Source organism: Poecilia formosa, unplaced genomic scaffold (assembly GCF_000485575.1).
Source record: "Poecilia formosa unplaced genomic scaffold, Poecilia_formosa-5.1.2 Scaffold84, whole genome shotgun sequence".
Classification (NCBI taxonomy): Eukaryota; Metazoa; Chordata; class Actinopteri; order Cyprinodontiformes; family Poeciliidae; genus Poecilia; species Poecilia formosa.
In genome coordinates, this window is record NW_006800023.1 from 1,527,089 (window position 1) to 1,554,792 (window position 27,704).

Consider the following 27,704-nt stretch of genomic DNA (forward strand, 5'->3'; position numbering starts at 1 on the left):
TAAGCATTTTCTATTTTTGTGTATTTTCTTACATTCAGAGTGACTTAAGACGATGGGAGAGCACAGCTGCTACCAACTCCTCGCTTCTCTCACACGTTGTGTGTTTGCAGCATGCCACAGCAGAATCATTTCTTGCTTCATGTAAATCTGGGAAGGCAACTGGACATTTCATTTTGAATTTTGAATGTTTACTCAGATCGAGTCCCCGGCAGCCCAAATGAACACCTGTGACTTAACTTTATTCTGTGCCAGCCCGATGTCCTGTTTGGGTCCCATTGGACATCTGTAATTCCTCGCTGAAATTGCTGAGAGACCCCACTGCTTCCTTACTGCAGCTTAGAGAACAAATATGGCTTATGACATTTTTACATTTACTATTTTGCTGCTTTTTACAATTCATACTTTTTAAATAACATCTTCATACTGATGCTGTGCAAGTGTATTTCTGCTATAAAACTAGGCATGTATGGACACCGTCCCGTAACACTGAAGTCTTGGCTGCAGACTTTATCTTCTCTGGTTTCTCACTTTCGCCATTCTCATTACACTGAAATATGTCAGATGACCCATTATTCTAAAACATTTCTTATTTTTATTATTCTTTATTCTGTAAGGCTTTAAATTTGGCTGCCAACTTTAAAATTGGAAAAACACGCCATCAGTTTACATAAACTTATCATTGTATGAATGCCATATTTTTTAGCCTTTAATGATGTTGTGGGATTTACTGTTTGTTTTTTGTTTTTGTTTTTTTCAAAAAAATAATTATAATATAACATCCAAATTTAAGGATTTTTGAAAACACTAATTGGTCGCACAACTTTGAACTTTTATTGAAGTTAGTCAAAGTTATGGGGTGCATAAATGTGTAAATTTGAGGCTGTAGGTATATTTTTGACTCATTTTGATCAGTCAAACCAGTACAGTTAACATTTACTTTTGAAACAATTAAAATTATTGTGTATAACCATTTCTCTGAAATGGGAATTATTTAAATTTATCTCTAAAAGGCCAAAAAGGCGATATGGCATTCATGTATGTATGTAAAGTGTAATTCTGAGCAGCGCTATAACTGCGTCTTCCTCCAGTTAAACATGAAACCTTTACAAGTACTGCTCTTAAACCTTCCCTTGGTTCTGAAATGTAACACTTAACTTTGAGAAAGTGGACCGTAAAATTTCAGTCATAAATTGCATTAAATACTTTTTCTTTATATCTTTTTATCCAATCAGTGGGAATGTTTGGGATCGCTAAATGTTTAATTCTGATGAAGAGAGGCCATTATGACACTAAAGTTTAAAGTACAAATTTAAAATGGGCTCTGGGAGTCACAGTGTTAATAAAAGAATCCCTTCCCTGGGCAAGAGGCCAGTAAAATGGCTGGCTTTCTTATATCTGCGAGATGGATTATAAATGGCTTGAATTCAGGCTGCCATCAATCATCTGCATTTTCTCGGTTTTCTCAAACATGTAAGGCAGGATGGTAAGGTAGATGGCTGTCAAGGAAAGGCTTTAAGCTTTCTACTTTGAAACATAAGTAAGACAAGTCTTGTATTACAACTTACATACAAGAAATTGATCTAATTTGTGATGCCGGTCTACAAATTGCCCCTTTATTCTATTCCTAGATAAGTTTTACTTTTTATTGCCTTGTAATACGGCAATAAAAATTTATTCAGTTTGTTACAAGCAAAGCCGCATGAAATTATTTAAATCATCATTCATTGATGGTCTGTTTCAACAACTTCACACAATCTTGGATTTCTTTCTCTTGTGAATGGTATTCAGTTGGGAACTGAGCTTTAGCTGTTTACTAGAGGATCCTAGAAACAATGTGTTTCTATCACACTGGATTGTTTTACTCCTTTGAGACAATTTACTGTGATGCTGCTGCCTCAGTCTTTCTGTCATTGGATGATATCCACCCTGGCATTTAAATTTGTTTCATTGAAATCTAACTTTACTTATTACCTTGCAGCATCTGGAGAAAATTGTTTTTTGGACACAAACCTCCACGCAATCTTGGAACTCTGTTTTTCTCTTCCCTCAGCTGCCTGGTGTCTTATTTTTCCCCCCTCGTCTCTCATCTCTCGTTCAGTGCTCTACTGTTAAAGAATGCAATCTAATAGGGGGAATGCATTCAATTTTAGACCAAGATATTAGCTATTATCTGATATCCATTTACAGCAGAGGTGGCCTTGTGATCTATAAAAAAAGTATCTTGAATGAAAGGCTGGGAGCTATTTCTGACCTTGCTTTGTGTCTGCATCCCTGTGATAAACTTTTTTTTTTTTTTGGTGGGATGCTTATAGTGTGTATTTAAGCTTACAAACACCCCCATTGTTTTTTTAATTTTTTTTTTTTTTTTGCTGGTTTCTTGAAATAAATTTAATAAAGTTTGTTTGTTTTTTTTCAATAATTACTTTTTTTCATTTGCGAAGAATTAAATTGCGTTTAAAAACACAATTCTGTTCAAAGGTTTTGCTGGCTAAAATACGCTAAAATGTAAGTTCTACCCCTAAAATAGTTTAGCAAACTATTTGTTGGTATTGTTTACATTATTCATTTATCCACCAAATATTTTAAAAATGTTCATAGTTTTTGTAACGAAGAATATGTTCAGTCTATCTTTGATTTGATTTCTCGAGCCCAGATCTGTTGGACTGCTGGTTATTATTTGATATTATGTTTTTATAAAATGTCATTGCATTTTTCTTAATATTACATGTTGTGTTTACCGATGTAGCAGCTTCAAGTGAGTTGATATGCAAAATTATAACATCTTTATTTCTTCATTAGAAAACTTTTGAAGTCAATTTTTAAACACAAACTAATATAAAATTCAGTACATTTTGTTGCACAGAATATTCCATTATTTAGTTTTTTTCTAAAGCTATTTTAAAAATTATTTTTCTCACCGGTGATATCCATAGAAAACAATTTCAAAGGGGGATTATAACACAACTTACCATGACTGTAATTTAATTTTGTGTCATGACATCTCAGGATATTAAGATGGTGCAATATTTCCTTTCTAAAAAATAAAAAAAAGTAGATGCTTTTAGTGTGTGACTTTTAGTGTGTGACTTTGTTTGCTGAAGTAGGTTTATAAAAATATGACCTCTGGGAAAAAAAAAAAGTGATTTAGACTTGAGAAAAAAAAGTAAAAGACAAAAGAAATGTCTTCAAAGCTTTTTGGCAGTAAGACCTTCTTAGAATGAGAAAATCATGAAAAACATCATTTAGGACTTGTCTTTTTATGCTGCCCCAGAAATTTATTCATTTATTTTTTTCAAAATCGAGTTGAAATTGGAAATTGACTTGTCTATATACTTTTAAAAAGCCTTAGTTTCATGAAATGTTTATCTGACAAGCTTACTGGAATTACTCTCCGTAAGAAAATCAGGGGGTATTTTCAATATAGGTCATGTATACAGTACTGTACTATAAGTTAATCATAGCACTCAAAGTACACTCAACTCTAAAGGTAGATGCATTAACTAGACTGTAGTTTGTAATACTCTCTTTATATTTTATCCGTTTTTTCCCCTTCGTCCTAAAAGTTACAGTGAGAGATTTTATCCTTAATTTATAGTGAGTCTGGGATGGACAATATCACATCTAATCAAAATCAAATTCACTGTAATTCTGCAATTACACCTTGAGGGAAGAGCAGATTAAAGCCTGTCGCCTTTAGATGATTGAATTAGAACATGTTATTAAAAAGGATAATGAGTATGCGAAAGCAAACATTAGGCTTTGATTACTGCTCTCAACAAGAGGTAATATTTAGCTAAGTGAAAAACAGCTTATTAAATGTGCAAGCTTATCAGGCAAATATTGTTAAAATAACCAGCAGCTCTGCAGCCAAGTCTCTTAACTGTGTTAGTCAATAATGGGAGCATTTTTGTGCAGTTAATTGGAACGGTCGGATCTTCTGTCTGAGCCTCAAAGTGGAAACCTGAAGTGTGTTTATGTTTGTGTACATGTGATTCAGCTGGTTTACTTTTAATTACCGAATGATGGTTAAGGGTGTGTGCTGTGTGTAAGGTGGTAATTAATAGCCTTACACTTGATTCTGTGAATAAAACCTCCCAGTAAAACGCTCGCATATCTTGGTGAAACCAGTATTAATTGCAGTGTTTGGATCAGATCAAGTCATAGTGGAAGCATGACGTCTGAAAATGATGCATTTTGTTCGTCTTTGAGTTCATTGGCCAGCCCTTAATTTACATCGCGATTAGAAGTTTTTGTTTTGATAAAAAGTGCAATCTATAGCAATGTATGCAATGCAATGGTTTTAATTGCAACTCAAAGTTACAAATATAGTACAGAGCAATGGTAGGCTGAAGTAGGTTTTGTGTAAATAGAAAGCGTACGTACAGAAAGGCAAACTCCATAGCTTGCACCGTAGAGGGCCCGATGCTGCATTGTAAGCGAAGTGATTTGAGAATTCCTATTCCCAAGCAGGTAATTTGAGTCTTGCAGGTGGATGTTTGGTGGTTATAGGGTCACCCTTGAAGCCAGTCCCAACTCTAATAAAACCAGAGAGCAACGCAGGACCGCAAGGCTAAAAACCCCCATTAACTTTCTTCCCTTCAACATGGGGACAGGTAACCTAATGACCCTGCAAAGCTGCCATGCTCCCTGATCACATGACTTGGGAGTTTCAGGGTTGATGACTTGGCACCTGAAGCGAGACATCATTCTAGGAGAAAAATACGACCTGCACCTGAGGAAATAAGAGTGAAACAGATTTCAATCTTAAAAAATAAAATCTAAAGCTTAGCTACAAGGATTTTCATGCTTTATACGTTATGAAAACCATCACTTGTTATATAATTTGTGGCTTATACCTTCTGATCTAACTTATTTTCTTCTCTCTCTTACCATCCTCTTTTGTCATGCTCCTTGCTCTACGCCGTTCTACTATTCTTTATGTAGTGGGATGCCATTACGGAGATGGACGAACACAATCGACCCATCCATACTTTCCAGGTTTGCAATGTGATGGAACCTAACCAGAACAACTGGCTTCGCTCCAACTGGATTTCTCGACAGGCGGCCCAAAAGATCTACGTGGAGCTCCGCTTCACCTTGCGCGACTGCAACTCCATCCCCTGGGTTTCTGGCACCTGCAAGGAGACATTCAACCTCTTCTACCAAGAGATGGACGAAGCCCACGGTGTCAAATTTAAGCCCAGCCAGTACACCAAAATCGACACCATTGCTGCTGATGAAAGCTTCACTCAGATGGATCTGGGAGATCGTATTCTCAAGCTCAACACGGAGGTGCGGGAGGTGGGACCCATGACCAAAAAAGGCTTTTATCTGGCTTTCCAGGACATCGGCGCCTGCATTGCATTGGTTTCGGTGAGAGTTTACTACAAGAAATGCCCCTTCACGTTGATGAACTTGGCCTCGTTTCCAGACACGGTCCCTCGTGTGGACTCTTCCTCGTTGGTGGAGGTGAGGGGAGCATGCATTGATCACGCTGAAGAAAGAGACACACCCAAACTGTTTTGTGGAGCAGACGGAGACTGGTTGGTCCCCCTGGGAAGATGTGTGTGCAGCGTCGGGTATGAGGAGATTGATGGCTCATGTGTTGGTAAGTCTTTGAAACTGCTGTATTTATGTTTTATTCACAATATTGTCTTGGGCAGACAAGCACCCACAGCTGGATTATTATTTTCAAACTCACAGGGAGTCTCCGATGGACTTCTCACTCCACAGAGTTTGTCCATACATTTATATATATAATTGTTATTGATTTCCCAATTTCTCTGGATTTGTGTGTGTGTGTGGTATTTTCCCTTCACATTGACAACTTTTAAACTAGGCATTTCAATTAGAATTAGCAGCCTAACCCTTTGGGTAGCATTATTTCCTTGAATTGAAGCTGACTGAGGAGTTAAATTGGAATATTAAGCAAGAGGAATAGAGAACTTTACACATGCTTTCTTTTTTATGTCTCTCTCTCGTGGGCTGTCAGTGCACTAAAACACTGTCTCTGCATTTAACTTCAATTTTAAAATTTTTATGAAGGTAAGGTCTTAAAATTGGCACAACCTGTGCTGTTATTTCAAGCATCACATAAAGTCCTTATAGTCAATGTACATAGGACCTTCAGTGTCTCGTGTTCGTTTCCCACATGTTGTGTCTACATATTTACTCAGTTAAAGCACACAAAGAGGTTTGGAGGTAGGATACAATGTTTCATACTACAGCAACGGCAGTCATGTATTTTCACTCAAAGAAGAGCAAATAAATTGTTTTTGCACTTTTTAACTGATGTTAAAATCTAATTGTATTATTTGCTCCCCAAATGTATTCTTCTTGGTAATTATACACACCCTCCATTTTGCTGCTCTCAAACGCTAAAGACATATTTATACTCTGCTGGTATTTTTTAGCATGACTTTTCAGTTTTCCACCAGTATTACTCACTGAAGCCTCTCTGGAGAATAAGTGAGAAGTTTTGCCTTGTTTTGGATCACAAATTTGCTGTCAAAGAGCTTTAGCATTGCTGAAGCTGCATGTTTATATATGTATTAGTAAATGCTTGTGCGTGCACAAATACGAAAACACATGTTGTGTATTTTTGCAGAATATATATGATATAATCCCATGTTTTCTCCTAAAACATGGCATATGACCATACAGCACTTTTTTTTTAATTTTTTTTTTTTTTTATACAGCACTTTTTTTTTAATTTTTTATCTTGATTCAGATTTTTGTAAGTGAGGTTAAGAACATAAGCAGTTACTATCTTGTCATAGTTACATAACATTTTTATCATGAATTCAGATTAGTTGGCCCCAGAGGCTGCAGCTCAGGCTTTATCCAATAAAGGCCAAGACCTTTATAGAGTAATCAACCGATAGAAAAGTGAGGTAGCGAAATGGTCAATAAAATGGACTTCACTTACACTACTACATAAATTGTCCTTTTTATACCCTTTCAGACTTAATTTCAGCCTGTTATCTAAGAAATCTTTTCAGAATTACTGTTGAAGCACCTTTTCCTACCTCCATTTCCCATGTAAATAATCAGTGGCTTCTAAGTTAATAACCATGAAATGCAAACATGGTAATGATTAATAAAGTAGTGTTTGTTTAACCTAGTAGTTATTTTGGACACTATTGGTGTAAGACAGTAGATGCTTGCCTTGTACTTGGTTTTAGCCTTCAGAATCTACTATTTGTAGTGAGTGAAGACGTCAAGCAGGTAAGATATTAACTGCTTCCGATCTTTGATCAGAACCTCACTTCAAAACGCCTAAATTACCCATTTAAGGTATCCAACTTCACAATTGTTTTAGTTCAGGGCTTTTGAGAATTGCTAGGATACGTATACACATGTTTGCTCTTTTTGACATAATATATACCTTCAAGAAAAGATAAGAATTTATTTTATGAGTTTTGTAGTCAATTTTGACTCTGAGTCACCGATAAAGTGTGTTAGCCAGTATGTCAAACTTTAAAACTTAAGTTTATCTAAGAATCAAAACCGTTTCAGGAGGTTTTGTTTTAAAAATGTCAGTCTGTCTGAAAAAATGGTGCAGGGGTACCTATGATGAGACACGCTTGTATGTATGGTGTTGTTTTGTACATCAGTGTTCAACCACCAGCTGTCCGAGGGGCTATCTCAGTGAGAAAGATTGGTCGCAGTTTGATCCTGAGCCCTCTGATATGAGCTTTAGGTTATCACTGGCAGTACCACTCACTGGGAATGCTACTTTCAACAAGGTCCAATGCAACTCCTTTTTAACCAGCCAAAGGCCTGATGTCAGGTCACCAGATACACATGTCTGCAGATCTGCAATCTGCAAGATACCTGATGTGCTTGCACAGAGAGTGGCATCATAAACCTCTGAAAGATTCTTGATTTAAAGGTCAACTCCAGACTGTATGAAAACAGATATCTCACATTTGTGGACCCGGTTAACTTCCTAAATTAAACAGGATGTATGATCAATATCACAAAGCTTTGAAACTAATTACCCTTGAAGGCAAACAACAGCTTTGTTCCCTGACAACAGTGATCTATAGGTCCTCTGTTCTCACAAACTGCCGCCTTGCTTTGCCTACTGTAGAACAACTCTTTCTAGAAGTCTCCCTGGATCTTTTTTCCCTCATCCAGAACCAGATGTCTTTGCAGAGCTGATTACAATTTGTGGAGTGACACAGGTCGGCTAAGCCTCCGAGCTGCACCTGCAGCTGCATCGCAATCAAGAGGGCAGAGGTGAAACTGCAGCTGTGATTAGAGTCCAACTGTTCCAAAAATGCTGCCTTTTTTCATGTGCACTCCTTAAATAGTTTGTAATATTCTGAACTGTTTGTTACAAAACACAGTGTGTAAAGGTAGAAAACCCACTTTTTAAGGCAGAAATTATTACAAATTATTATTTTTTTGCCAATTCAATTGTGTTAGATGTTTTTCTTTAAAGTGGTTAAACATCTAGTCTTCGTAACGTCTGTGATATCAGCCATACTGAACTGAATTATGTCATTCCAAACGTTGCACTGTTTGCCCTTTTTTGTGATTTACAACCGTCCTAATCAAAACGTCAAATGGAGCTAAAAACCAAACCTTTGTCATTACCAAATTAAAATATTAGCAAGATCTAAATTGTCCCCATCATGCATCCCTGTTCAGCTACATACAGTATATAACAGAATTTAAATCAACCTTTGTTTCCCCGGCTCTGTGCTCTCTCTGAAGCAGATTTCACAGTTGACTAAAGTTTAGCCCTTTGGGCAATGTGATGGCATTTTACTGCAATGTCAGCCCTGAAATGCAGCTCCCGATCATTGTTCCAGGACTCAAACAGGCTTCGTTATTAAATGCCTCCACACAAAGGAGCACTGGAGCACCTTGAGCATTGAAGGAGAAGGCTGAGGTGGCATGCTTAGCCGACCTTTCAGTCCCCACTTTACAACGAGCTGTTTTGTTAGGAATAGAGGCTGTTTAATTGGGCTCCATAAAGGAATTAGTTCTGTTTTTGTCTTGAGGCATCGCTCAACTCGGTCGGATTTTGGCTGTGTTTGGATAGACAGATGACAGTTTTTGTGCCAATGTTCAATGATTTCAAGGTTACAATTTACATTTTACAAAAAATGCCAAAGTGATAATTTCGTTTTTGTAGATTTTAGGAGATTCTTCTATAACCATTTCTTATTTTACAGTGATCTGCTTATTTTTGGTCATTCTTGTGATGAAAACTCTGTATATTAACTGGTAGGGACTTATTAACGTTTCGTTGTAACTTATTTAAAAGTAGTTATCGACATGTACTGAGGTTTATACTAATATATTGGCATTGATCCACCTTCTTTGCTTCTCATCACTCCTGTCGTCCACCGGCTTACTGTGAAGGAAAGCACTGACCATCTGGTCTTTGTGGTCTCTCTGTACTTTCAGTACTGTTGTTCTACCATTTCTCTAGTTAGTTCCCAGTACCTCAGTTTCCTGATTCTTTCTTAGCTGCTTTACAGTAAGTGACCGTGCCAATATTATGCTGGATTTGTTAAATAAGGTTCTTATATCAGAGTTTTCCCTACACCCTCTTTAGATTTAGGTAGAGTAATTGCATCTCCTTCCATCCTTCGAAACTCACCCTCATGTTACAGCAGGTAAGATAAAGACTAAAAAATCCAAGCAACATAAGACAAACTGCCGTAAATGCAAGATGTGCAGTTAAAAATACTAACTGAACCGCCTTGCTCAACATACCAGAGCTATTTGAGATTAAACGCTACTATGGCAAACAGATTTAGGACTCCAGTTTTGCCATTCCTTTGCTGGTTGCTGTCTGCTGCCTGTTTAGTGTTCTGGATTTTGAACTTGTTTTTTTTAGCCTAATTATTTTTGCATCATCCTACCTTCCAGCCTGCCAGCATTCATTTGAGCCACACTTCATTACCATCACACTAACAAGAAATGGGAGTTATTACATTTGTAAAGTTTTCTGATTCCCATGACATGAGCTCAAGTTTCTGAATAAGACTGCAGGACTTATTTGAATAAACAAACTCTAACAAAGCACCAGATATATAAAAAAAAATAAAATAAACATTCCTAGTAAGAGCTCTGTTACAGTTTTAATAAAGGGTTCACTTCTGTAGAAAGATGTTTTTCAACAAAAATAAATTTCCTATGAGTTTAAATTGGTGCCTAAGTTCAGTGATTTTTTTAAAAGCAATCTCTTGAGTACTATTTAAACTGTGTGTTGTAGAGCTGTCATTTCACTTTTTACCCAACAGAGCCATCTGTGTATGTACATTTTCCAGTGTTAATTTGAAACCACTGCAGAACGAAGCATTCTGCAGAGCGAACTTCACACACTCAGTTAGACTTAACACACCAATGGTGCTGCTCACTTACTAATTTAATTAAATTTCAATACAAAAAAATACTTTGCTGATCCCATAGGGAAACTGCATGTTGGTTCAACTCATAATATCCCGGTTGTAGATGCTAATGGCTGCAGGAAGTAAAGATATTCCGAAGAAGCATCTGACTGAAGACACTCTGTTGTTGTTTAACAGTCTCATGAAGATGACCAACTTGGTTAGTGGAGCCGGAGTTTCAATTACAACATGAAGACAGTCGGACAACAATTACAGCACATATCCTTCAACCTGTCAGCCATCTCAACCTGTAAACTTTACTTCAAAAGGAGTAAAACAAGCAATGTATCTTCATTACAGGTTTTCGTCTTCCCTAGGTGGTGAAAGAAAGTTTTCTTTAGAGTTGTCAATGCATGCATATATCTGCAATGTCATGTGAATACAAAGATATGAAGAAGCATAAAAATATTTACGTGTGTAAATATTTAGTGCATCAGTGTTCTGCATGTGTGTAGGTGTGCACGCATGAGTCACATGCAAACTGTCCAGTCCAGAAAATGTTGATTGACACACACACACACACACACACACACACTCACATTTCACACATTTGTTCTCTAGGAACGTGTTTCTCCCTCTCCTCCTCCTTCCATCCCTCACACTGTAAGACAATCTGGCTGATGCTGTTATCGCTCTGTGTTTACAGCACAGCCCTTGTGTGTTTGTCAGGCTCTGTGGAAGAGCTCTCAGCAGTGCTATGAATAATGTAATTGCCGCGTGTTTGGGTGGGTTTATTTATATGTGAACTCCAGCGAGTTTTGTGTTTGTATCAGAGCGGATCTGCCCTGCAACGGGTTGAGGCAAACTAGCTGCAATTTATTTACATTGTAAAATCTTTCTTTGCCATATGCTTGGAAAATGATTGGATTCCACATCTTACGTATCAATCAATGCCCCGTGGAATATAACGAACACATTTAAATAACATTTTGTGACTTGACGTTTTCTTGCCTTATCATAAACCGCAGTGCTAAAGTTTAGTCATTTCTCATCTTGAAAAACTTTTCTTTCAAGCCTGCTTGTTTTCCTTAAAGTAGCATCTTGACATTTCTTCTGATCCTCTTTTTTATATAGATTTTCTGCTTTCTCTCTCATTCACTTGGCCATATTCCAAGTAATGTTTAAACTTAAATCTAACCTAGGACTCATTTAAGCAGGACATTCTTAAGAAATTCATATTTTCTATCAGCATTGTGCTATAATTTTCTTTCTTTGAATGCATGAGCAATACTAAAGGTAAGTTTTATAAACGCAAGATTTCATTTCACCAGCAAAAATGTAGTTCTCATAAATATCTTTGCTAAACCCTTTAATATTTTTGAAAATATATATTTTTAGATGCCCAGTTTCAGTGTTATTCAATCATTAGTTCTCTTTTCCTCTTTTTAAGTACATAAAAAAGGAACAACATATGTTGTTCTTGTAAGGGACAAGGAATGGCAGAAAACGAGTGAAAAATAAAAAAAAACTGTAAAGACCAAGACCAGCGTAAGAGATGAATGAAAGAATCCGATTTCAGGGTTAACACAAAAACATAGGGAAGCAGGTTTTCCAGGAAATTTTTAAAAAAAGTAGAAGTACAAAGTGTTGGAAAGAGTAGAATTTACTTAAAGAGACGGACATCTATTTCAAGACGTCAAATTACTTTGTTTGATAGCTTTGTTTTAGCTGAAGGCAACAGATTCTTGATTGTCCTGTAAAATAGCACTATGTGCCTTAAAAACAAATGCCACCCCTTAAATAAACTGATTTGCTTTCAGTTTAACAGCCCTAACCGCCTAACCACTCTGAAGAAGAAAACATTTGAAAAAAATCTGGCCTTCAAAATTATCTTTTAATGTTAAATAAACTGACCCAAAATATTTACCTTTAAATGTATTACATGCTGGTAATTGTGCAGATAGCAGGAATAGCTGTGTTAACATTAAGCGTTGTGCTTCCATAAACATCTTGATGGAAATTTCACTGATAAGACATTTTCAATTACAGCATGAAGACAGTCAGACAACAATTACAGCACATGTCCTTCAACCTGTCAGCCATCTAAATGAGATGTCGCACACACAGAGACGCGCATAATCAATTACATGAAACACACAGACAAAGATGGAGATGGAGAAATCCAAAGGTACCAGCATTATGGCAAACAATAATCATACAAAAAAAAAATCTGCTCACATCAGGAACAAGAAATCAGAGGAAATAACATTTTGCTCATTGTTCTTACAAACAAACACATGGAAACCCACCAGGGGGCTTAGGTTGGCAGCAGAAATAGAGCTGTTTACAGATGGGCTGCACGGCAGGGAGACGCTGTGACATTTCAGAAAAGTATGGTTTTAGTTAAACAAGGATGGCCCCTCAGGCTTAATTGGGAGAGTCTGGAGAGAGCGAGAGAAACGGAGTGTACCATGGCGGTGGGTCATAACATGTCATCTGAATTTAATCCCCACTCACTCAGAGTCGCCGCTGACTTGTCATATATGACAACATTAGATATTCAGCTATTTTACAGGGGGGAAGTTTTACAGCCTCACATAGCATTGTCTGGAAAATGTCACATACAGCTTATAAATTTTAATTGCTCTATATTTTTGATCCTTTGGGGTGCAAATGCCACACTCAATACAGGAAGCTGCCTTTCTTTTTTTACTTGATTTTAACTTAAAAATTAGCCTGTTATGTTATAAAAAACTACTTAATATGAACCTTTTATGATCATTGTCTGATATGCAGTGGGTGCAAAATAGAACTTTTAATTTTACTGTCTATGGCGTCTGTGATGATCCAGCAGCCTTTCCAGGATCGACCAATGACTCCAGGAGACTCTAAACCAGTGGTCCCCAAACTTTTCCCTGTGAGGGCCAAATAACTTTTCCCTTCTCTGGTGGGGGGGCGGAAATTGTTGACAGGGGGTGGGGGGAAATGCGTTTCTCGATTGATTTTTACCCAGAAAGCACATGGGTAAAACCCATCAGTGTAACGGTCACTGGGACTGACTAGTATATATTCCATTGAGGGAAAGTAACTTTAACATATTAATTTCTTAAATGTTAACATAAAGGCTCATTTTGAAGTATAAGTTGCTACTTACAGGCATCGCTTCGAAGGATTCAACCTGGAATGCGGCGTTCATCTGCTCTACCGCTAGCAAACAACCGTACTGATTAAATAACATAAAAGTCAAGCAGTTCCCTAAAAGTCCAACAGATGGCAGCAATGCGCCCCACAGTTTACAGGACACACTTCCTGCTAAAGAGCCCCCTGGTGGTTGAAGAAAAATCCACATATAAACCGGAAAATACAATAAATGGAAAAAAATCTGAATCCTCTCTGGTGTTGTTCAGGGGGCCGGACCAAATGTGGAGGCGAGCCGGATCCGGCCCGCGGGCCGTAGTTTGGGGACCCCTGCTCTAAACCATATTTTTATTTTACTTATTGCTGAAAAATAGCAATAAAACAATAACGATTCAAACTTATCATGCAGCTAGCACCTTAGCCTATCTCTGCCTGTGAAATATCTAAATATTTACATTTTTAGTGACTTACTCTTTGAACCAGATATTGCACAATGTTTGCTACATAGAAATGTTCTTAAGTTTTTCTAACTCAGTTTTGAACACCATGGCTTTGAAGCTGATATTTGATGAAATGTTGTCTTCTGAAAGCAACTTTATGTCTAGGAAATTTCTGTCTCTCTTTTCTTAGAAACTGTTTTAACACATAAACCTACTTTTCACAGCAAGAATCACAGTGATGACAAGTGGTGCAGAGAGCTGTGATTTGCAATACTAAAGATTTAGTTAATTACTCTGTGAATTCTTCAAATGTTATTTGCTTGATTTTTTTTTTAATTATTTTAACTGTGAAAGGAAAGTTGATAGGGTAAACAACATCTAGTTTTAACCCTTAATTATTGCAACAAGCCACACTTGTTTTTAAGTGGAGCGGCGTTGTAGTGGCTGCTTATTCGTTTTAATTTAAAGCCACTATATTGTTCTATGAATTTCAGTTTCTTCTCGTTTACATTTGTTGGCTTGGATTTTAGCTGACGCTTTTCTGTTCCACAATATGCTAATGTGCATCCGTCGATGAATTGAAGAAATACTTAAAATAATCCACACAAAGTCTGATGAACGGTGAACTTCACTTTTGCTTTGAACAGATATCAAAACAGTCTGTTTTGATATCTGTTCAAAGCAGATATCACAGCAGTCCATATGTAACGGTCAAGAAACTGTTACATGTTTCTTGACACGTAAGAAACATCCGATTTCTGATCTACTGTTGTTTCCATATGTTGTTTCAAGTACTTCCACGAGATTGCACATACTCAAAGAAAACCTCAGTATTAAAGAAATATCTAAAGATACAAAAGATGTACAATAATCATGCAAAATAATGATTGTTACAAAAATTACATTTTTGTATCTTACAGGCCTTTAACTAAAGCATGTTGAAAGAGTAAATCTGACCCCAGCTGCTCCCAAAACAAAGTTTGAAAAAAAAGACCCCTAATCAGCAGATTATGAGAACATGTTGACATGAGATGTAACAAAATGAACCTTAATGTCACTTTCTTTTTCTCTTCTTCGTATTTTAAAATGTCTAATTTCAAAACTTCCATCCCTGTTACCAAGTTTTAAAGGGTCTTGTAAAGAATATACAGTATACACATAATTAGAAAGGCTGGAATTGTCAAATTCTTCTTGAAAAAGGCCTTTTTAGGGGTGGCATATAGGTTAGAGGTAGACTGGGCACCCCAGCTGCAAAGGCTACAAGTTCTTGATTCAACTGTCCAGGGTTGGGTTCCTGTACTCTGCATGTCTCCCCCTCCATTTCCTGTCTAAACACCACAAATAAAGCCATAAAAAACCTTTAAAAAAGATTATTTCTTTCTTTCTTCACCTTCATGGTTTATTTTGTTGCTTTGAAACAATCCTAAGCGTAAAAGACTCAAGCGTTCTCTCATCGAATTGTAATTGAGAACAAATATGTAGAAGGAGATTATTTAATTGCCATTGTCAAGAAGCTCCGGGTTTATGCGGCACCCAGAGATCTTTTTAATCACTTTCCGTTTTTAACTGTTTAAAGAATGAATTATGCAGATTGGAGTTTTTGCGAGTCCTAGTTGAGATGTGAACTTGCCGTGACTTCTGCTTGGCTTTTTTTCCCCTCTTTGCTGCGAGTTACTTCAAAGCTGGAAAGTGATCAAAGACAGCTGAGTTAAAAAAAAAAAAAAAAAAAAAAAATATAAAATTTTAAAAAAAAAAAAAAAAAAAAAAAAAAAAAATCCCTAACATACCGGCACCCTGCTTACGTACATGTAGCTGCTGCCTGTCTCCACGCGGCAGGCTCTCTCTGTTAGAAAACAAAAGCAAGCGACACTGTCTGATGTTCCGTCTTTTTCTCTCCTCAAGCGCACTCCTGTCAGACATTGCAACATTTCAATTGATTTCTCCTTTCCTTCGTGTGTGTTTGTTCTATTTTAGAACGCAAGCCGAGAGACTGAATTAGTCATTAAAGGCTATGTATAATATGACATGGCCCAGATAAAACATCACAAGCCTTGACTGAAGAGCAGACTTGTCATAAATGAAAGTATATTTTAGGAGCTGGAGACAGCCGCTCCCAAGTTAAAAGAGGAGCGAAAAACAGAAAAAAAACTGGGGTTACTGAGGGTTCATCATCAACGATGACTTTGTGTTCAGTAGCAATTTGGTTGCACCAAAAACCAAAAGTTAATTAATACTCATTTGTTCTGCAGTAGGAACATAGACAGATAGTATCTGCCAGATTTTGTGTGAATCATTTGACAGTAGTCCTTGCTGGGAAGAAGCTTTGAGATTGGTTTTGGAGCGTTGCTATAATTAAGACATCTGTATTTCTATCCAGCATTTTCTTATGCATGCCGATGGGTTGTGTCCATGAACCAGACTTGCAGCTCCATTGACAGAAGTACTCAATAATGTGTTTTCAGGCTAATTTCACAGCTGCACAGAGATTACTGCACTCCAAAGTCAGTCCAAGCTTGATCATGCCTTCACGTCTTTATTCCTTGAAACTCCAATATTCAGGTGTGTAATACTCACACGTGCTTCAGACTAAGCTGAGTTTTACCGTATTGACTTTCAAACAGACACACTTCTTGGATGCCCAATTATCAACATATTTCCGGACTTTGGATTTGCAATGACCGGTCTAATGTAGCTCCACATAAAGGTAAAGTTTTTCCATTTTTTCGGCGTTCTTTCATTCAGTACATTTTTGCACAGGAAAATACTGTTTTCAGGTCTTTCTATCTATATATCTTGTTGTGAATCTATTGCATATGTAATAGTGTAGGTGGAATTTCATGCATCTGCTTTGGTGCCATGTTGGCATGAAACTCCAATACTTACTTTAAAATGCATGTTTATTGTAAGCTTGGTGGGTTGTTTTCAATTCTTTTAGACATGGACTAGAAAGAAACAAATAAGTAAACCTGTGAGATGATGAATGCTAATGACAATTGAGTTGGTGGAGTTGTCTCAGACTTGGAGTTTCTTTTTTGTTTTCCTTGTTTCTTTTTGAAACAAGACAAACATTATCCAGTCTAATATTTTTATCAGGTCTTGGACCAGAATGATGTCCTGTGGCACCATGTTATAAGCTGAATCGGGGCATTTCTAACAACCACAGTCACCTCCCTATTGTTTTTGAAACATTAATTAGACTCATTTATCTAAAGAAAAAATATCTTTTTGGCCAAATTTCAAACTCATTACCCTTTGGATAATAACTAATCTATCATACTAGTTTGCGGTTAGTTTTTAGTTTCACTGCTTGCATCCAGTTGTATCTAATAATGCCAGCAGTAATGGTATCAATCAGAGTATAAACACACATCATGATATATAAACAAAAACCGCTGTAAATAAATAGTTTATTGCTCACAGATTTCTTCTGTTTAAATATTTTTCGAATGGCTTGTTTAAGGTATTTCCAGAACATATGAAGTGGATTAAATCTGGATTTAATATCTGGACTGAAGTCTGGCCACTCTAAAACCTTCATTCTGAATTTCACCTGGACTTGCTGGTATGTTTCCAAATGCCTGACTGCATGTCTCATGTCGAGGGTCTTGAAGCAGCTTAACGTCATCAACATTTTCAACAATCAGCATGATGTTCTTCCCTTACATGCTACTTTGATTCATGCCCTCTAAAAAGAGGCTTCATTGATGGCGTAAATGTGTAGCAGCCCAGTGAGTCCACAATGTTCTACTATTCACATTTTCTAGGGAAACAGGTTATAAAACTTCAGTTTTATAAATAAATACATTACGTCTACATTCTGACAATATAAAACAGTATTTCATTTAACACATGCACAAATGAGCTAACATGGATCGTACTTCCGGGACTGATCGTGGATTGATAAGACACACAAGTTTAGAGAGTTGGCAGAGTAAGAAAGGAGGATAAGTTTGTGACAGTAAAAAATAAAACGGTGGAGGCAAATAAAGGAAGTAGCTTGCAGTAAAAGACCAGGAAATACAGCAAAGCTTGCACAGCCCTTTGATTTGCAAGCTTGTTGCAAATATTCTTGCAAATTTTTCACAAACTTTTAAAAATGCATACCTTTTTAAAAGTTACAAATGAGTATTTAAAACTACTCTTTGTCTAAAAATGCATATTCCATTGAATCATTTGCATCTTTTTTCTCTTGAGAATCATCTTTATTAAATACTGTGAGCAGTTCATTTTGACAACCAGGTGATTATATGGAGAATGCATGCTGGCAGTGGCTTGTACAAATACATAATACAATATCAGGATCTTGGAAGCATTGTGTGAAGAAATGTATGTCATTAAGCGAGGACATGACAGGAAATAATTGAGAAGCACTGGCCTAAAGGAAGACGATGAATTGAGAGCATATTTTTGGTTGATGGTGTAAGACACAACTTTATTTTGTTTGGTTTTTACAACCATGATGGTCAGAATTTTTCTTTACAAAATGACAAAATAAGAGCGTAAGTATGCAATCCAGCTTTAACAAAAATGTCAGCACAGTGACAGTAGCATCACCTCTTTTTCACCCTTTCCCTCCTCACCCTGTCATCTTATATATGACCAGTGCAGAGAGTGGGCCAACAACCCGAGGGTATGAAACGCTTTAACTAGCAGTAGGTGTCTCTCAATCTGCCAGACTGCGACAGCCAAGCTTGTTAGTCACACTGGTGGAACTGCACACACACAAACACTCGTGCACAAGTGTCCTCTGGATAGACTTAATCCAGTCACTGAATGGGGTGAGCGGTGATTGCAGAACTGGGTCAGTTCTGGAGAAAACAGCGGTGTGAAATCGTCTCGCATGGGTTGGATTGGAGCCTAAACTCTGGTTGACCCCACCAAGTTTAGTCATAAAGTGAAATCTCAGAATTTAAATCTGTTCGAAGTAATGTTTACAGCTTCAGTGATTATGCTAAAGTGTGGGCTTAAGCCTCAAGAAGAGTATTCTTGACATGGATTAAATAGAGAAGCTGTAATTGGGTTTCTTCATGCTGGAATCAACGAGACGAGTGGCAGTTTATGCATAAGAAACTGGCCTGGATTGTGATTTATACAACACTGGCTGTAGTTAGGTATGTATAAGAGTGATTTTTGTTTTATTCTTAAATCCTTTTTACTTAATTTTGAGCAAACTACCCAGATCTACGATCTAGTCCTGCAACGATAACAAATTTTACTGGACGATAAATTGTTCGATAAACGATAATATTGATGCTTTGAGACAATTTTCAAGCAATATGATGGTAAAGGCATAATAATGCAAGAACACATTCTCAAAAATGAAGAAACTTTGCATTTTAATGAACATTTAACACTGGAACTGGAAGACATTTTAAATATCCAAAATAAACAACAGAAATTATAAATATGAAGTCTTTGTAAACAAAAAAAGGTCTCGTTGAGACCAAAGCACCAAACTGAAGTCTTTTGTCTTCCAGTTTTTGGTGGAAAGAGAAAAACAGTAAATCATGGAAATGAAAGTGATTGAACTTGTTTTAATTTATCATGTGATTGATTTATTGTTTATTGTGACGGGCCTACATAGAACCAGTCATGAATGGTTACAGTCATCATTTTTTGGGGTGTGTCTCCAAAAAGTTTACATCTGTAGAGACTGAATTTTTACCCTTTCATCTTTGCAAAATAGCTCAATCTCAGCTAGATTGGATGGAGAGCATCTTTGAAAAATAATTTTATAATCATATCGCAGACTCTCAGTTGGATTTCAGTCTGGACTTGACTTGGTCGTTTTAACAGTAAAATATATATTTATCCATTGTAGTCTGGTTCTGTGTTTAGGGTTATTTGACCTGCTGGAGGATGAACCTCTGACCCAATCTAAAGGCTCTGGAGGAATCTAACAGGATTTCTTCAAAATTGCCCTGCATTTATCTCCTTTGGTTGAAGCCTTGCTGCCATATCTAACAGCGACTTTCTTCCTGCCGCTCTTCCTGATATTTGTTGAGCGCAGTTCCTTTGTTGACAGACTCTCCCACCTCAGCTGGGGAACAGTGGAGCTCATCCAGAGCTACCATTAGTCTCTTGGCTGCTTCCCTGATTAATGCTGTCCATGCCTGGACAGTCGGTTTAGGATGCCAGACATGTGGTGGCTCATCGATGGTTGTGCCTTGTTCTTTTGCTTTTTGAAGGACAGACTGAAGATCTGTGAGATGGTCAATGCCTGCGATATTGTTTAATAAATTAATCCTGCTTTAAACAACATCATCACTGATCAGGGTGATGTGTTCCTTGGTTTTTGTGATGCTGTTTGTTCTCTTATGGTTTACAAAATATATTTCAAATAATAAAATCTGAGGTTTTCACAAGTTTGCTTTGTTTATATTGAAAATTATTTGCATGCAGATTAATGTTGCTGACTAATCAGGTTGCAGTGGGTGTGGTATGATTGGACAAACAGAAAATTCTTGGTCTAGTGTATTGTATATGTTTTTGACTGAGCTAGGAGGAATGTTCTTATTAAGCAAGGAGAATCCAGCAGAAAAGGCTTGAGAACCACTGAAACAGGTGAACTGTAAAGTTGGTGGTATCAGAGTAAAGTTGTGAAATTAATTGCACTTTTCAGATTTTTTGATGGTAAGACTTTATGAAAAAAAAGGAGAGCCATCATTGTTGCTGCACTTTCCAACTGTGTGCAACTTTATATTGATTTATTACATTAAATCCCAACAGAATTGACTGAATATGTGGTTGGAACATGAGAAAGTGTAATGAGGGCATGAATACTTTTAAAGGGACTGAATATTGCAGAATATGTTCATTTCTTTTGTCAGAAAATGTTTAAGCTTTTCTGTAAGGTTCTGCCCTCCTACATTTTGAGTTTAAGTGCTCCTGCTGGCCCACAAATCAGAAGAATGCTAGACAATTTCCCATTTTAAAACCAATTTACACTACCATTAGTCTATACAACGAGAACACTTTGTACCATAAGGATTCATAAATGTATCAGATGGATGGTTTTGCAGGAAGTTTTCACATCTATATTTGTGAATTAACTTTTTGTAAAACGGTAAAGGGCAAGACACAGAGAAAGGGGAACTCTTTACAGCTTAATGTTTTAGTAGTTGTGGTATGAAGACAATAAAAGGAGATTGTGTACATTTTCATCTTTACTCTTTACGCAAAGCTTTAAGTGTCACTTTGCCACTGGGTGCCATTTGAAATGTCTAGTGGTGCTTTCATTATGGTTTATGTGTCGTATCATTTTCTTTACTCAAACTTGTTAATTTATAGTTAATTGTGTGGGGAGGTTTTAGCCGTGGGTTTTCTTTATTATCCATCAACAGCTGCAAGTAGGAACATCTTCCACTGCTTACCTTAAAGCTCCTGTGTTTACTGAGCAGCCAGAGGCAAAGACTGCAGATGTGATTCATAAATCAATACAACTTGCTTTATGGGGAATTGATCCGACTGTGTGTCCCTCAGTGACACAAATTCTCTTTTGTAATTCTGAGTGACACTGGGAAACAAAGTTATGAAAGTGAAAGAGAAGTATTAAACTGTACACGTCGTCTTTTTAGTGTCGCCACTTTTGCTGACTTTAGTGTCAGCAGAAGTGGCGACATTAAAGTCAGCCATGTTTTCTTCATCTTTTAAATAAAGACAATATAAAAATGTTAAACAGATTGCAGTCTTATGAATAACTACATTATTAAAACCTAGAGATCAGCCAGTTTTAACAATATTTAGTTTGGTTTTTTACAACCAAACAAAATATAATTTTTATTTGAAAACCATAACAAGGAATTATAATACAATGTGCAATGCATTGGCTTTCTTATTGTTGCAGCACTCATCTGTTGTGAATGCAGACAGTTTTAACAGTGTAATCATTTGTCTCAATTCTTTATGTAGATGTTTGCAAAAATAGTATAAAAAAATTGCAGTAATTTAAAGAGAAAAAGATCAAAAGATCAATTACATCAATCTATTCTGAAGTGACAGTAAAGTTTAACTGTGGTTTGTATATTAGAAAACACAAGTACTTCCTTTTTTAGCTTCATCTCCAGAAGATTACTCTAAATCCAAAATTCCCCAAATAAATGTCCGTTGTAGTCATGAAAACTCTCCTATTATCATGGAGAAAAGTGTCATATCACCTTTGCTGGTTTGGTGTTGTAACAAATTACAAAGGAGTCAAATCATTTAACATCCAAATATGTCAAAGAACCTTGCAAATTTATTTCTTACTGAAACAAGCAGAAACAAACACATCTAGAAATATACTGTTCATTAAAGTTTTAAATGTTGTGATCGTGAATTTTCAATTACCATTTCAAAAATGGCTAATTCAAAAATTAGCTGGTTTTTGAACCAGCTAATTTAGGTGTCATAATTTATTTTAGAACATATTGATAAAATTAGTTTCTTGTTTTATAAACCCAACATCTCAAACAGATCTTTGTTCTCCAGATTAGACAATATCTTGTAGACACATCTGGTTTTAACCTGCATCAACTATCATCTGTTGTATAGCATCAAAATTCTTTACTAAGCACAGGACATGTTGATTGATTATTTTGTTTATTTTTGTGTTGAAATTGGTCTGACCTTTTTTGTGTTTTGTGCAAATTTTGACTGATGGAGGAAAGTGTAAAGCATGCAGAAAACCATCCAAACTCCATGCAAAAAATTAAAAATCCTCTTAACGAAGTTAATTCTGTTAAAACTGAAAATTGCTGGTAGTTGTTGCTTTAATAAATAAAGTTTCTGCAGTTCTCTAAACGTTTAAGTATAACCATAGTAGAAACTTGGTATTCTGATAAGACAGACTTTCTCTGCAACAAATAAGAGCCTTTAGATTAGGACGGTGGTTAGCATCCGGCGGACAGCAGAGGACTCCACTGCATCAGATCTAAACCTCTCAGCCGACGCTCGTCTTTCTGCTGTGTTACACACATACACACACTGCCCCTCTCTCTCTTTTCCTCCTCTTCCTTTCTCTTTCTCAGTTTGTCATGTTTTTCATCTTTCAATCAACCTAAGTTATAAAAGAAATGTCGCTGTAGGTGAAAAACACTTGCACCATCTGTGTTTTTCACATCTCCTGACAACAAAGAGTGACAGAAAGGATACAAATTGATACACAAACTCTCCGGGTGTCAGACTGCTGAAAAACTGCAGTCCACTTCCTGATGGGATGCTAGAGAAAGTATGTCATTAGTTTTTTAAATGTTGACGTATTAACAATAATGTCCCCCATGTGTGAATCTCAAGCAATTTAATAATTCTTAGAAGTAAAGAATTTAGCGGCATACGTGGTTATTTTTAAACGCTGTGACGTAATTTTCTTCTGATGCAGTCCTGTTCTGATTAGTGTGTCTATACAAGGAGCTAAGGTATGAAAATCAGCAGTCTACATGTCAATGTACATGGAAACTTATTCAAAACAGTTTATTTAGCTGAAGAAATGTTAGTTATTTGAGTCGCAGTGCATCAGTTGTGTTGCAGTAGCAGACATGTACAACTTATATGACGTGTTGGCATCGCGGCATTGATGCTGAGGAAATTTTGATGAGCGAAAAACACGACAGCCCGGCTTAGATGGTGATCAAATCGTGTATGCTAGTGTTACATGCTAGTGTAGGAAAGCAATGCAAGAGTGTTGTTTTCTTAGGACACAACTCTGTGACACTGCTCTGCCTCTCTGCCACTGGCACAACTTAATTACCCCACCGAGGGGCAATAAAGGATACCTCTATTCTCTTTCTAACAGTAAAAATAAAACAAAAGGAAGACAGAATTGTGTGATAGTGTATTACTAAAAACCAAACGTTGGTTAAGTTCATTAGGAATAAAATAATCCTTTGTATTGATCAGTCTGTCCCATTTACAGTTTAAAACTCTGCTGCTCACTTATTGACAATCTCACATTAACGTGAACCTAAATTATCACGCCTGTCCTTGTATCTGTGCACTCGCTCCAAGTTCAACTTAGGATACAGTTTAATCTGCTGCTGTTATTTGTTTTAAAGCACTAAACAGCCTTGCACTTAGTGTCTGAACTTTTGAAAACCCACCAGCCCAGCAGAGCTTCACAGTCTGCTGGTCAATATCTGCTGGAGGTGCTTCACTCTAGGCGTAAGCAATGGGGGAACCGTTCTTTTTCTGTGGTTATCCTGGAATAACTTTCCCCACGAGTTACGTAGCATTTCTGATTTGACTCAAAGCCAAACCTAAGACTCATTTAAGTTAAAAAGTTGTTTACTAATGTAAAGTTGTTACATTAGTATTAATGTTTTCTTTTAACCTGGGTGTTTGTTTCATTGTGTTTTGTGTTTGTTTGTATTTTGTAAAGCACAAGGTTTTGTTGGAAAATGTTACATAAAGAAGGTTTAGGTGATGAAATGGTTCACAAAATCCAGAGTTTGATGAACAATTTGAAGGTTACTGTTTTCAGTTTGGATCACTTTTTTAATGTTGACAACACCCCAGAAATAAAAAGCTTACCAATAAGTAATGCAACATTTACAGTTTTTAAAATATTTGTTTCTCTTATGAACATGTAAAAACTGACACAACAAGGCAATTTGGTTGTTATGTGTAATTTTCTTTTTAGCTGATCAGCTGCTCCCAGTGTGTGTAAAATACGGCCCATATGGTAATTTGAAGCGCTTTAGAAATGAAGTAGGATTCGTTTGGATTTAGTAAAAGGAGATATTGCTGATATTATTATTTTTTTACGTAACATTTGGGGTTTTATCTCAGAAGCCATGGGCTTTATTTAGCATGTAAAACCTAATATTTTCTTAAGAAAAATATACTCTCTCTAAATTGGAGGGAACTATTTTATGCAAGTTCCCTGGTCTAAGACCTGTAGTCATAAGTTGAAATCTTGCATCTGTAACAAGGCCATAAAACTGCAAATCTTTAGCAATAAACTATATCAATGCTTAAGTTTATACCCATTACATTGTCTGACTTTTAACTGAGAGAGAGAATAAGTTGTTCTTTCTTTCCCAAATATAATTTTTTTTTCGTTGACTAGCAAAGGTTATGTCTAAATAAATGCATAAACCCAGGTAAATAGGACATTTAGTTTTCATTCTGATCACAGCAGAAAAACTGAAAAATGTGAAATATCACATCAACACTGTTTGTTGAATTGTTTTTCTGAAGTTTACCATATGTTTGAAGTTGAGACTGAAGATAAAATACAATTATTAGCATCCAGTCTAATGAGAAATGAGTCGGTAATGAGTCTGGAGAGATAATTTACAGTAAATTAATTACACATGTTAGGATACAGCTTGCAGTACACTCATACTGTTGCTTTGTGCCCGGTTGTCAAAGCCTTACATGGAGACCTTTTGGTTCATTGCATTGGTTAACAGCATTGATGCACAGTTCAGTGCATCTGTTTTCCCAGGAAAATGCTCAGCTGCATATCTTACAGATCAACACGCAGGAAAAAAGAAGCTGTTTTCGTATTTCCTTTGTTTTTAGATGGACAGTTTTCACAGATCTACAGGGTTGTTTGCTGCAGAGAGATTTTCTTTTGTCTGCCCAACGAGACTAGAGGGAACACATGTCTGTTTTTGCTTTGTTACCTTATAGAAAAGAGATAAACTTAAGTGTTTAAAGGACAACAACAGGAAAGGAGCAACTTTTACTCAATTCATAGGTCTAAACATCTTTTGTGTGGTACTCTAGACATGCTGTGAAGACTTGGACTTATATTTTATCTTACCTTTGTCATACTGTTGCGTATCTGCTTTATGTTTTAGTCAGAATATTACACCACCTTAGGTAAACAAGACTTCAACATTGTCATCCTATCTCTATACTGCTGTTGTATTGGTAGTTTAAGCAGCAGTCAAGCAATGCTACCACTGACTTACCGGGCATGTCAGTGGGCTGCACCGATTTATCGGTGCCAATTTCTTTAATTTTGGGAGATCGGTGATCGGTCAATTTTTACATGTGAAGCCGATCTTATCCACCGATCTTATCTGCCTCGGCAAAGGTCTAAAAATCAACCACTTTTCCTCTTCTTCCCCATTAGAACGGTGTGACTGTTAGACCGGCCCACCAGGTCATGTCTGAATGTTTGCAGTTAATAGCTTCCCCACTGTTGCCAATTCAGCAACTTTCTTGCTATCTTGAGCAAAATCTTAGACAAAAAACAATTGGTATCGGACTAAATCTGAATTGGCGGGTCAGGCTTTTGAAAAGATTGGTTATTGGCCAGAAAACTGCAATCGGTGCATCCCTACATGTCAATAAAACATAAGCATCACAACCACGCACTATGCAGCTAGGAATAAGACTGCAGTGTTCTGATAAAGGTGCAAAACTATTCCAGTTTTCTTCCTACACTAATGATGTTTGACTCACCTCTGCATGCCAATTGCTTGAGTGACTAACTGAAAACAAACTCACCAATTACTTTTAGTTGTTTGACCACTAGGGGGCGCTCAGGGAGTAATGGACAGGAATGTAAGCCTAGATTATAAATTAATCTTGTAATACAAATACAATTGCAGTAGTTATGCAACAGTAAAAGTAAAGTACCCTGTCCTGACAAAATGGAGCACTGAGATCTTTATACACTATTCATTCAGATACAATGTAATGACTTAATGTTCCACAAAATGCTCTTGATTTCCTCACATTTGGACACTCACAACATACAGTGCAAGAAGGAAAACATTGTGACAGCAACTTTTGTGTGAAATGAATTACAACTCTGCAAAGATGAGAGAGCCAAAATTCCTTTGCAGCGCTCTAAAACACTACATGCAAATTATCGCAGTATTGATTGCAGTTGTTGCTGCTAGGAATGGCTCAACCAGTTATTAGGTTTAGGTTTCTCAACAATGAGAAGCCACAGCGTTTGGATTTTTTATCACGTAATAATAAACACCTTCATTTAAAAACTGCAATTTGGGTATACTTGGGGTTTTTGTGACTAATATTTAAATTGATTTGATGTTTGGAAGTGCGGTAATTTAACAAATATGAAAAAAAAAAAGGAACGACACGACTGTACGGAAAAATAAGGTAAAATCCCATACTGCAAAGTCAATATTTGGGTTTTAGTGAGGTGGGGGGGGGTTTGTTGTTGCAATTCCACAGATTTCAGACCATCAGGTTCCTGCCATGTTGATGACCAAATAGCCTTCAACACAAACACACCACACAGAAACACTCTCTATCTCTGATTTGTCTGCCTGATAGTCTTGTCAGTGAGACTGGATGTCGGAGAGAAGGAATCTATTACCGGATCGATTTGGCCGTGCAATTAGGTGGCAATGGGAATTTCTCATTTCACTTTTTGCCTGTGACATGCGTGTCTCGGGAGCTTTGAAGAAGGGATAAAGTGATACACTAAGATGGTTGGCGGAAGAATAAAGAAGAGACGGGATGTGCGTGGAGGAAAAAGAGGATGAGTGTAGTTTTGTTCCTTTGAGACACGTGGGAGGTGTTTTAGCTGTCTATAGAAGCACGAAAAAGAAAGTGGCGGGAGATGGGATCAAATTTATCTCGGAGCACATATGGGAGCAAAATTACACTCATGCCTATTTCCTTCTGTGGCTATTTCTAATCTTTCCTTTCAAACTCCTCAGGCTCCTTCTCCAGCTCATCTTCTTTTGATTTCTTGCTGAACTTTCTATCTAATTGAACACTGAAACAAATATAGGCTGCAACTTTCTACTTGTTTTTCAACTTTTGTGTCTATTGTGCTTCATGGATTGACTGAAATCGCGAGCATTAA

General features: G+C 36.8%; 1 protein-coding gene across 3 annotated transcripts in view; it reads left to right on the plus strand.

Moving 5' to 3' along the window:
• Positions 1–27,704, plus strand: part of LOC103141479 (ephrin type-A receptor 6-like) — a 208,089-nt gene that overhangs the window by 47,649 nt on the left and 132,736 nt on the right. For all 3 annotated transcript variants that reach the window (XM_016673897.1, XM_007557145.2, XM_016673898.1), the window contains one exon: positions 4,945–5,608. In XM_016673897.1, the coding sequence (XP_016529383.1) occupies positions 4,963–5,608 (646 nt within the window). In that variant the 5' untranslated portion in view covers positions 4,945–4,962. The remainder of the gene's footprint in view (positions 1–4,944; positions 5,609–27,704) is intronic.